The sequence below is a fragment of the Galeopterus variegatus genome, unplaced genomic scaffold (assembly GCF_000696425.1).
Source record: "Galeopterus variegatus unplaced genomic scaffold, G_variegatus-3.0.2 Scaffold5774, whole genome shotgun sequence".
NCBI classification, from domain to species: Eukaryota; Metazoa; Chordata; class Mammalia; order Dermoptera; family Cynocephalidae; genus Galeopterus; species Galeopterus variegatus.
Genome location: NW_007731885.1, coordinates 39,249 through 51,254, shown reverse-complemented (window position 1 = coordinate 51,254; position 12,006 = coordinate 39,249). Strand labels below are relative to the sequence as shown.

The 12,006-nt window shown below is 49.6% G+C and overlaps 1 protein-coding gene across 4 annotated transcripts in view; it reads left to right on the top strand.

The window, feature by feature from the left end:
* Positions 1 to 3,860: 3,860 nt before the first annotated feature.
* SLC13A5 (solute carrier family 13 (sodium-dependent citrate transporter), member 5) overlaps positions 3,861 to 12,006 on the top strand; it is a 27,157-nt gene continuing 19,011 nt past the window's right edge. For 3 of the 4 annotated variants that reach the window (XM_008589947.1, XM_008589949.1, XM_008589946.1), the window contains exons 1-3: positions 3,861 to 3,962; positions 9,558 to 9,686; positions 9,963 to 10,099. In XM_008589947.1, the coding sequence (XP_008588169.1) occupies positions 3,861 to 3,962; positions 9,558 to 9,686; positions 9,963 to 10,099 (368 nt within the window). The remainder of the gene's footprint in view (positions 3,963 to 9,557; positions 9,687 to 9,962; positions 10,100 to 12,006) is intronic. The other variant, XM_008589948.1, reaches the window with a different exon arrangement.

Sequence of the window (12,006 nt, the reverse complement as noted above, 5' to 3'; positions counted from 1 at the left end):
TGAAAATGTTAAGCTTTTTAACATTCTTATTAATATTGTTGGCTTTTCTCATAAAAAAATTAGTGTGTATATTTTTAAAGGCTGACTGTTCTGTAAATTGATGCTTTTGTTCAATAGATGGTTTTGTAAATCAGTGTCTTTGCTGATGAGATGGCGTATCGGACTCAGCATAGCATCAGTGTTTTGCTTTAAACTCTGATTTGGTTGTACTTGGAATTTACTGTATTTTCTATATTTACTATATTTGCTTCTTGTGTGGAGTCTGTTTTTTGAGAAATTGCATCTGTCATCTTACTGTATCCAAGAGAATTCTCATGTCTATTTTCTTCACCATTCCGTTTCTATTTATTAGAAATTCACTTTTAGACTGGTACATTTTCAAAAATTTAAATTGCACATAATGCTAGTTAATTCTGACCAGAAAGTAACAACTGCAAATTGAAACTGAGATCATATGGATGAAAGACACGAAATTTTAAAAATTTATACCAAAAAGTAGACTTTTACTACCTCACTTTTAAGATTAAAGTTATATTAAATGATTCAGATGGGGATAAAAGTTGCATACGCAATTATATATACTATATACCACTATAACTAAATATTCCAAAATAACTTTATGTACATCAGTAACATATTTTCAGTTAGAGAATAATTTATTTTTGTGCTCTAGAAGTATACTCTAATTTTTGGATCGGTATTTTGAGGAATATTATAAAAAATGAGAAATAAAATACAGAACATAGCATGATAATAGGTTACTAAAAGTAGCCACACCAAAAGTATTAAAATCTAATATAACTTATGCACTTTATAAGTTATCAATACAAGATACAAATTGATATGCACTTTTTCATTACTTTGTTTGTTATAATGCAATGTAATATGTGGCTAATATTATGTTATTTGTGAAGTGAGAATAGGACAGAAGGTAGAGCTTTCCTTTCATGAATAAATTAGCATGCATAAATTGAACTCTCATGTTCAGCTTCTGGAAATAATTAAATGAGTCCTGAATTAAAAAATCGTAAATAATGTTAACTTATTAGAAATCATGATCAAGCTTTTCCTCTGTGTATTTAGCATATTTAGTGGAAGAAAAATGTCTGTATTGCTAAAAACTAATTGTTCCAGCAGCGGAGAGTAGACATTGGATAGTCCATGCAATCCCTCCTGTGTATCAAGTTTCCATATGTATGCATGGGTGTATTTCTAGGCTCTGTTCTACTGTTTTATTTCCCTATCCTCATGCCAATAGTTAATGATTACATCAATTATTATAATTTGGTCTTCTTGAAATCAGAAGTGCCTTAACTATTCTCAGCTACTTGCTACTCTGCCTGAATTTTAGGCTTGTCAAATAAAAGTCCTGTTGGGATTTTAATTGGAATTGAATTTATAGACTAATTTGAAAGGAATGGACATTTTTATAATGTTTGATCTTCCTATCCATGAACTTGGTATAACCTCCCCATTTATTTCACTTCTTTTTGTTGTCATAGCACTTTAGTCTCCAGTATTCCTGAACTATCTTGAGATTTTTCTCAACAACCCTAATACTTTCTCATTCAGTTGTGATTTTGAGTAGTCTCCACTGCTGCCTGAGAAATTATTATTTAGCCTTTAAGTCTCAGCTCAGATGCCCCCTCCTCCAAAGTCTTCCTGCATTACTTTAGACAGACTTGGGGGAATGTCTCCTAAGGCCTCTGCCACCCAGAGTATTTTGCATATAGTTACAAGAGCAAATGTTTACTGATTGCTGACTATATGCCAAAGCACTGTGTTAAGTGCTCTCTGAGCATTAACTTGTATAGCCTTCAAAACAGCCTTTTGAAGTCAAACTGGTGCTATTATCTCCATTTATGAGAAAATAAGCTTAGCTAGGGCAACTTGTCTAATGCACACAGCCAGGACGAGATAGGGCCAGGATATGGTCCAGGCAGTCTGGCTCCAGAGCTCTCTGTTACATCCCCTTTAAAGCAGACACATTATGTAGTGAAATGGTGCACTTGTGGTCATTTACACATCCCAGAGAGAACGTTTTGATTGCACACCCTGGATCAGGCACTGTAAAAGTACTGGCTTGGTGATGAATAAAACTAACATTAAATAAAAATTATGGGGCTGGCCCGGTGGCGCACTGGAGAGGGCGGCGCTCCCGCCGAGGGTTCGGATCCCATGTGGAGACCGGTTCCCGCTCACTGGCTGAGCGCGGTGCGGGCGTGACACTGAGGGGTTGCGATCCCGTTGCCGTCCCTGGTACGGGCACGACACTGAGGGTTGCGATCCCGTTACCGGTCAGTAAAAAAGACAAAAAGGAAAAAAAACAAATAAAAATTATGCCATGATAATGCATTATATATTTCAAAATAGCTAAAATAGAGTACTTTTAATGTTCTTATCATAAAGAAATGATAAATATTTAAGGTGATGGATATGCTGATAGTAGGCCTGATAGGATCACTCCACAATGTATACATGTATGGGAAGATCACATTGTACCCCATAAATATATACAATTACTACTTGTCAATTAAAAAAAAATCTAAAAGAAATAAAAATCAGATCGATAAATACCTAGGTCAAATTGTGCAAAGTGCCCCAAGGGAATGTCACAGGTCACAGGAAGACAGTCATGAACTTGATTCAGGAGGTGTTAAGTTTTAGGGCCTGAGACACATACAGGCTGCCACAGGTTGGAAATTTGGAAATCTGGGACACAGGCGTCATGGCTGGGTTGAAGGCAGAGGACGGTAATCACTAAGGAGCAGGCCGTGGTTAAACCACAGCATGGATAAGATTCCCCCAAAAGAAGCTGCAGATGAGAAGACGGGAGGAAGGGTGAGAGAGAGCTGGTGGTATCTTTTGTATTCTCGCGTCTGCAGTGTCCGAAGCAGAGCTTAGCCCAGGGCAGGTGCTCTGTACGTGTCTGCTGGCGGGCGGGCTGAATGAATGGCAGGGGGCCGAATGAACGAACGACTCTGTCCGTGTAGAGAGAGACGCTTGGTTATGTCCCTTCTTCCACAGACCCCGGGTTCCCTTTGTACAATGGCAATAGCGACCCGGGTCGGGCGGGCAGCGGCGGCTGCTGGGGCTCAGTCCGGCCCTTCGAAGCAGCGCACGCATGGCCAGGCGGGGCGTCCGCGGGCTGCGCGGGTGTCCCCTGGACGGAGGCCGCCTCGCCTCCCTCGGGGTGCGCTGGCTGGGAGAGGGCGCGCGGTAGGAAAGGGGTGACATGCCTAGAGGAGGGTCAACACTGCGGGGAAGCCGGGTGAGACTGGGGGAAGGAAGGGACCGCGGTGCGGGAAGAGCGCGGCGCGGTCACTGCCCCTGGAAGGGACCCCTCCAGGACGGAGGTGGTAGGGGCGGAAGTAATGGGGTGAAAAGGACAGCGAGATTGAGGAGATGGATCTGAGCCACCCGGGGGCAGGTGGAGACTTGCACCTGGGACCTCTCAGAGCCCAGGAGAGAGCAGGTGCGATTGCAGGAGGGGTCCGCATTCAAAGCTGGCGGAATGAATGACCGTTCCACCCCCACTTGGCAGCCCCGGAGAGCGCCTCTGCACAGGGCAGCGCAGAAAAGCCTTGGAGAGTCGTGAGGTGCCCGGGCCCAGGCCGCCCCTGAAGGGCTGGTCCGAATCGCTGGAGTCCGCAGACACCTCCAGCCGCCGCCGGGTGGCAGAGTTGGGGGCAGGCGCGCCCCACCGACCCCGAGGGGTGGCTCCGCCCCAGGGCCGCGGGGAGGCCCCACCGTGGGGGAGGCGGAGTTGTCGCCGCCCCCTGCCCCATCCCCGGGGATTGCGGCCCCTTCTTAAACCCCAGGAGCCTCCAGCTGCCCCTCACTCGTCTCTTTCCCGCGAGATGGCCTCGGCGCGGAGCTATATCTCCAAGTTCAAGTCCTTCGTGATCCTGTTCCTCACCCCGCTCCTGCTGCTGCCACTCATCATTCTGATGCCCGCCAAGGTCAGTTGCGTCTCCGGGCAGCCCCGCGGATCCCGGGCGCCCGGTGCCCAGTAAGAGGCACCGAACCCGGGAGCACTGAGTTGGAGCGCACGGATTCTCGGGCGGGACCGCCCCCCTGGGGCGCGCGCACTCGGGAGCTCGAGGAGCCCGATTGGAGTGCGCTGCGAAGAATCCCGAGGGGCACGAAGACCCCGGGGCGCACCGACCTTGGGCTTGCAAATTCCAGGCGCAAGGGCCGTCAGGTCAAGCAGAAGCCTAGAAGTGAGCACAGATCTTAGCCACACAGACCCCATTCACAGGCTCAGCCCCCGGCTTAGAATGCACAACTACATTTCCCCTCCGAATGCCCCCTCGCCGACAGGGAGCCTGGGCGCTTGTCTTTTCCTCCTCCTGTCTCTCCTTTCCCTTCCCTTGGCGAATGGAGACGTCCCAGCTGTGGGTGGCTTCAGGCGTCAGTCAGGAACCTACACAATTATATCATCACCTCGATGGATCCTGGGTGCTGTCTTTGCCACTCTCTGGCCCTTCTTTGGACCTCAATTTTCCTACTACTTATGATCCACAATTTTTTCCCGCTCTGAAACTTGGGAGGCCACATCTGAGTTAAAGTCCCTCTCCAGGCTGAAAAGCAGGTCCGGTTGGCCTCCTTTGCCCACTGCCTGCTGTGGCTGTGGCAGGAGGCGGGACACATTCCCAGAGCTCACGCCTTGGGTGGCACGACCCGGGGTTGCTGGGAAGCTGCCTCCCATGCCCTGGCCTCCTAGTGCTCTGGGGAGGAAGGGAGAGAATGAATGGCGTTGGCCGCAGGGTGGGGGCAGGGCCGGCGCTGAGCCCAGGCTCCGGGGGCTGTGCACAGCCAGTTTGGCAGAGACCAGAGCCCTTTGAAGCCTTTTGTGGCTGCTAGCTGCTCCTTCCTCATTCCCTCTTTCACTCTCAGCTCAGACAGGAAACCTCCAACTCCCTCCTCCCCTCCCCGGGCACGTTTGGGAAACAGAGGAACTCTTCAGGGGATGCTCTGGGGGCAACCCTGGGGGGTTGTGTGTTTGTGTGTGTATTTCTGGGGTGTCAGGAGGCCAACCTACAAGAGAACAGAACTTACACCATTCACTCATCCTTGAGGCTTTAGCCAAGTCCCTGTGCTCTCTGGGCTTGCTGTTCTTATCTGTACAATGGGCAAGGTGGCTTGGCTCTGACACTTTAAACCTTTGAATATCAAAAGGCATTATGTTGGCTCCTAGGATGGGGGTTGGGGGGAGACTGGGAGGAGCCCTTGGTGGGCTTGAGCACAGGTGCTGCAAGTCCCAAGACAGCAGATTTAACTGTGGTGGTTCTTCAGATGCCACACCAACTGTGAACAGACACATTTCCTCTGTAGAAAGAGATTTGGGGCTATTACTGTCGGTTCAAGGGAACTAGACAGCAGAGCTGTGATTTTAGTTCTGCTAGTAGGGAGTGATGCTCCCTAGAATAATGATAGTAACTTGGCTGACCTCTGCTTCAGGTGAGTGTGACTGAGACCTCACTCCCACCCTGACACACGCACACACACACACAGGCATGCAGGTGGGCCCTAAGCAGGGACTCCAATTCTAGGTGTGTGTGTGTCAGTGAGCTGCCCTGAAGTGGGGACAGGGAGAGAAAAGAGGAGACCCCAGTGAGCCCTTCCAAAGGCTGCCTTCACATGATTTCCCTCCCTGGATCGGGTGACTAGGAGCCTGGACTCCTGTCTTCTTGTTTTCTCCATTTGTGCCTCTGTTTTAGTCACCACTGGAGAGTTCCCCGCCCCCATCCTCCACAGCCATCCCATTGTGCAAGGAAACCCAGAGGTACACGGCACGCAGGACCTCTGCAGCCTGGGCAGCACTGTCCCCCAGGACACGTGCCCTCTGCCAACGCCCCTCCCCCCCTTCTTTTCCTCTCCTCCACCTTCCTTCCTGGCCTCCTTCCTTCCTGGCCTTCTCCACCTTCTCTGTCCTTTCTCTGTGTCCTTTTTTAAAAAAAAGTCATTTTAATAAAATAAGCTAGACATTTATTGTATTGTTTTATTAAAATTGAAAAAAATTCTTTTTTTATGTCTACAAAGTATAAGTGAAAATGAAAATACCCTCGAATCCCATAACTTATTAATATTTTGATGGATATCTTTCCAGAAACCAATCAATTAATCTCTTGTCTCTCCCTATACACACACACACAAACACACACAAACACACACACAAACACACACACAGACACACACACACAGAATATGTTCTGCTTACATTTTTTCATTAAGCAATGTGTCAGGGACACCCCTCCTTGTTAATGATTATGTAGATAATGTGCTGTGGTTTTATTCAGTTGTACATTTGTTCACATGTGCATTCAGTTGTTTATATCTGTTTATGAAGCCCATGTATCAGGCTCCGTGCTGGGCACTGACTTTTAAATCTAATTGTCTGCTTTTCCAGACACTTTCTCAGCTGCAGGGAACTGTTTTTAACTTATGCACAAGAAGCCAGTTCCTCTGTAGGTAGAATTCATCTCATTTTTCACAGTTACCACCCCCTCCCCAGACCTCTCTAACATTCCCTGGCCTATTCTGCCTTTCCACTGACACCGTGGGAGGAGCACTTTAGATGAGGGACGGTCAAGTTTGTCAATTGGTGTTATTTAGGGGTGAGGACCTCCTGGGCTTCCTAACAGTGGCATGGGGGGGGGCAGAGTTAGCCTTTGTCCCATCCTCTTTTCTTTCTTTTTTTAAATGGAACGCTTCACGAATTTTCGTGTCATCCTTGCACAGGGGCCATGCTAATCTTCTCTGTATTATTCCAATTTTTTTAGTATTCGTGCTGACGAAGCGAGCATCTATCCTCTTTTCTAACGGTTATTTTGGCTTCTCCAGGAACTTACAGTGAAACCTGGTTACATGTGCCACCTACTGCTTCTAAGTTTAGATAGTAAAAAATGACTGAGGACTTTCTGTGTGTCATACATTAAGAAGGGACACTCTGAAATCCTCCATTTACAGATGAGGACATGAAATAAGGGGAGAAAGGAGCTGGGATTGGGAACAGGAGGAGTGATTTATCAATGACATTGTTTCGAATTGCTATCACATGATGATAATAAGGAGCAGACTTGTTTTTATATATATTATTGTTTTAAAACTCCCTACAATGTGCGCTCGTATTGCCTGACCCCGCAGAGGATCTTTGCTACCACCCACCCCCGCAGTCCACCCCTGAAATCAAGGCCTGGAGAAGTTAGTGAGTGCTGAAGGCCAGACAATGCAGACAGTGGACATGGATCAGGGTTGCCTGATGTCACAGCCTAGGCTTTTAACCACACTACTGTTCTGCCTTTAGTCTGGGGGCTCTCAACCAGCCTCATCTCCTCTCTCCTCCCACAGCAGGGGACATCTGGCAAAGTCTAGAGGCATATTCTGTTGTCACAACTGGAGAGAGTTGCCACTGGCATCTCGAGGGTAGAGGCCAGGCATGCTGCTGAACATCTTACAACGCACAGGGCAATCCCCACAACAAAGAATCATCTGACCCAAAATGTCAACCTGCTGAGGTTGAGAAACCCTGCTTTACACAGTAGGGAGGTGGCCTAGGCTGTTCATGAGATGCCGAAAGATGTGTTTTTTAATGACTGATAACACAACCCAGACAAAGAATTTCTAAGTCTTGCTGCAATGTTTCATGCATATCGCACATGTTCTTTTGGGTGATGATAAACGGTGGTAGTGTGTAGGTACGTTTTTCCAGCAGGGCTGTCAGAGCTTGACTCACACAAATGCTGGCTGATTCCTTCATAAGCATTTGCTGAGAATCTCCTAAGTGTCAGGCCTATGCTGAATGCTGAGGTCAGAGTAAGTCTACACATGCTGTTTCACTCTCAAGTTGCTTACTGTTTGGTAGTGGTGGTGGGGAGACTTAAGGATCAATGAAAATCCAGTTTGCTAGTTGCTGGGGGTTGGCTACTCAGGGAAGGGCACAGATCAGACTGCAGAGGGGGTCAGGGGAGGTGAAAAGGAATGCTGAGTTGAGCACTGAGTCCTCACTCCAGGCCAAGGGAGAAGGTGAGAGGAAGAGGCTGCGGGAGGGAGAGCATCTACCTTAGTTACTGCAAGTGCTGTGGGGTAGCTGGAGCTCGGGCTGTGAGTGGGGAGGAGGTGGAGCTGGAGGGGTCAGCAGGGCCTGGTCCACTGCAGAGGGTCTTGGAAGTGCTGCTAAGGCATTTGGGTTTTGTCCTCAAGGCAACAGGAGACTTTTAAGCAAGGAGGTGATGTGATCATATTTGCAAAAGAGAAAGAGGAAGGATGGTGTGGATTGATGGATATGAAAAGACTAAATCAGAAGAGGGTTGCAGCAATCCAGGCCTGAGCAAAGGCAGTGGTCTAGGATGAAGGCAGGAGTGGGGAAGAGGCCAGCAATAACAGGGCAGAAGTCATAGGTCTTGGCGAATGATTTAATTGGAGGGGCTATAATAAGGACAAGGCTATAATAAGAATGCTGATGACACAGAAGACAGCCTAGGGGGGTAGGTATTGTTATCCACACCGAGGGCCAAGGTGGTTAAACTACTTACCCACAGTCCTATAGTGAGTGAGGGGCCTGGGCAGCAGGTGCTGGCACGGGAGCCAAGCTCTGTCCCACCCCAAAGCCAAGGTCCCAGTAAGTGGCTAAAGTATCTGAAGGACAATCCACACACAATTAAATACAAATAGTAAAGCTTGAGACCTTGATAATGAGAGAGATGCTAATGAAAACACCAAGCACCATCTTCTCAATTGTAATTAAAAAACCAAATAAAAAAAAACAAACAAAAACCCTTGGAAACCAAGCTGGTGATGTTCTGGATGAGCTGGGAGCAGGGAAAGTTGGAGCAGCCTTTTGAGGAAGACATTAGGAATAGGTACCAGGAACTGGAGGAGGTGTTTAGGGGAGTCTCTCCTGAGGAGCAATTTAAAAATAGGAGAGCTGAATAAAGTCGGGTGATCAGAGCACCCTTTTGAGGACAGAGAAGAAACCACATTACTCAGCTTCAGGAGGGCCAAGGAGAAGCGAAATGAGCTGTCAAACTTATGGAATATTTTCTGTTTTAAAAAACCAATATGAAGATTATGTAACCATATGAAAAAACGACTAATCTTAGAATGCTGAGAAAAGGAGGCAGGATTGAAAGAGAACACATGGAGAAAATGGCACTTACTTTGCAGAATGATTTTGTTTAGTACTTAGAGCAGGTCATTAAAATGGTATTTTTTTCTTTTCCTCCCTCTCTCCCACCTCATCTCCCTTCCTCCTCCTTCTTTTTCCTCTTCTTCTGTGTCCTCCTGCTCGTATTCCTTCCTTTTGAGAGGTGCAGTCACCTTCAAATCCAAGATCTGAAAAGATGAAAGAGCTTGCTGGGGTCGGGGAGGCGGGCCGGAGGGGTGGGAGTGGGGACGGGAGTCTCCTGGTGCTAGGTCCTGTGTCCTCCTCACTGGCCTGAACCTGGAAAGCTGTATTGACCTGGAACGGGGAGCAGGATGACCCGGAGGGTGCGAGCATCCTGGCGGGGATGGGGGCGGCAGCCACGTGCCGAGCCTCAGGGCGGCCTCTTCAGTTTGTCAGGTGCGCCTACATCATCATCCTCATGGCTGTTTACTGGTGCACAGAAGTCATCCCTTTGGCTGTCACCTCCCTCCTGCCTGTCTTGCTTTTCCCACTCTTCCAGATCCTGGACTCCAAGCAGGTGAGCAGACCCAGGGGGTCCTGTGACTTCCTGGTTCTCCCATTGACTCATCCTCCAGGCCCCTCTGAGCTGCCTGGGTCTGGGGGTGGCCAGGTAAACCCTGTTGTGGACTCTCTCTGGCATGGACATACCACTCGAGCCTGTGTCCCTACGCCAAGCTGCCCCTGAAGTTGGCATCTGGCCTACTTGCCTGTCTCTGGGGACTGGGGTGGTCCTGGGCCCAAGCAGCATGTGGCCAGGGGACAGCCCTGACAGGGCATCCATGCCACCCTCCAGGTGTGTGTCCAGTACATGAAGGACACCAACATGCTGTTCCTGGGCGGTCTCATCGTGGCCGTGGCTGTGGAGCGCTGGAACCTGCACAAGAGGATTGCCCTGCGCACGCTCCTCTGGGTGGGGGCCAAGCCTGCACAGTAATTATACCTTCTCTCTCTTGCCACATGGCTCTGTGTGGGCCCCCAGCGAGGGGTGTGTGGCATAGACCAGGCCACCCACTGGTGAGGGCTGACCACAGGCCTGATAGGCTGGCCCCTGGGAAGGGCAGGTTACTGTCTTAGGTGGGAAGACCAGGTACATGCACGGTGGCGGTGGCAGTGGCAGGAGGTGAGCTGCAGTAGGTAAGGGTTCTTTGAATTCCGAGGAGACTGGTCAGCAGGAGTCCTTGCAGGTCTGGAAGTTTCCTGGGGAGGCAGCTGCAGGATTCCACAGGGAACTAGCTGGATGGAGGCTGGGTCAAGCCAGGCCTGATAGGGAATTTGTGGGGACAAACAAGCCAGAGGTGGCTCAACTGCCCAGCTCAGGAGGAGCAGAAAGGACATCTTTCCAAAGCTAGGATATCTATTCACCCTACAAAGAAGCTTCTTACCTCATCTCCCCCATATCATTTAGTATCTCAGCTTCTCCCCCACCATTCAGCACACAGGCCATTCCAGCCATCCCACAGAGTCGAGAGTCACACTCATACTCATAGTGAGTATAGTGAGTGTCTACAATGCCCAGGCATGATGCTGGGACCTTATTTACCATCTCATTGAATTCTCACCACAACTCTGGCAGTTGGGTGTTATTCCTACCACCCATCCTTCTATAGATGAAGAATTTGAAGCAGAGAGGGGTGAAGTGATTTGCTGACAGTCACTCACATGGGGCTTGGACCCAGCCTCTCTGATAAGGCCTGTGTCCCCTCTAATCATGAAGTCAGGAGGCATTGCTCTTTTGGGGCAATGTGCTCCCTAAGTGATGAGGCGTCCTCAGCCCAGCCCTCAGAAGACAGCTGTTGGTTAGTGCACAGTGGATACTCCTGAGATGTCCCTGTGTCAGGGACTGGGCTAGGCCCTGAGCACACACAGACCTTGGTGCATCAGACTCCCCTAAGCAGAGGATTTGGTGGCTCTCTTACCTGTTACCTTGCAAGGCATTGATTCCCTCTGGTGATTGGCTTATAGGGTCAAGCCACAATCCAGTGCATTTTCTGGAAATGTGAGACCTTGGGAGAGTGGATTAGGGCCCTCAGAGTTCTTGTTCTCAGGTCCTTTGGGTGGCCAGCTTTTCTCCATCAGCAGGAGGCCACCGCAGCGGGCTTCATTCTGGAGTGTCTGGAGAGATTTTGCTTCCAAGTCCAAGAGGTTCCCAGGCGCTTCTCTGCTCCTTCCTGCAACCTGGTTCCTCCTCTGAGCTTGGCTTCCAGCTGTCCATGGCACCCAGCTGTCCCAGGGTGACCTGTGTGTGGAGGCCCCTTGGTGCCTTGAAGCATCGTGTAGAAGCCATGGTCCTTCTAAGACAACTCGCATTCATGCAAACTCTCACCTCCTCCTAGCCCGGACTCCAGCCTTTGTTTTTATGGGTCTGTGAGGTCCACCTGTGAAGTCAACTTGTATAGACACTTGCTTGAGCCTTGGTGCTGTGCAGTCCTAGGTCCCTTCTTCAGACTCCTACCCCCCAGCAAATGAGTAGCCCTGAGGAGGAGCTTGACAGCAGAGGGCACAGAGACCAAGGGCAGTTGGGCTGCATTTGGCCAGCTCTCCACGCCCCTTCTGTTCCTGGCCTGTACAGCTAGGGTGTGTGGGTGGCACAGAGAAGAATCAGGCCCTGCCCCTGCTCATGGCCTAAGGAGAGAGAAGATGTGGAACTGGTCCTCTGAACCCAGCACAGGGATGAGTGTAGGAGGGACAGAGGGTGAGACGGGCGTGGCCAGCCCTCCTGGTGTGCACTGCGAGGGAGGCCACAGAGGAGGGACTATGAGGAGTTGCCCAGGTAGACGGCAGGAGTGGGAGCAGGGGCCGGGGGTGGGAGCAGGGGCCGGGGGTGGGAGCAGGGGCCG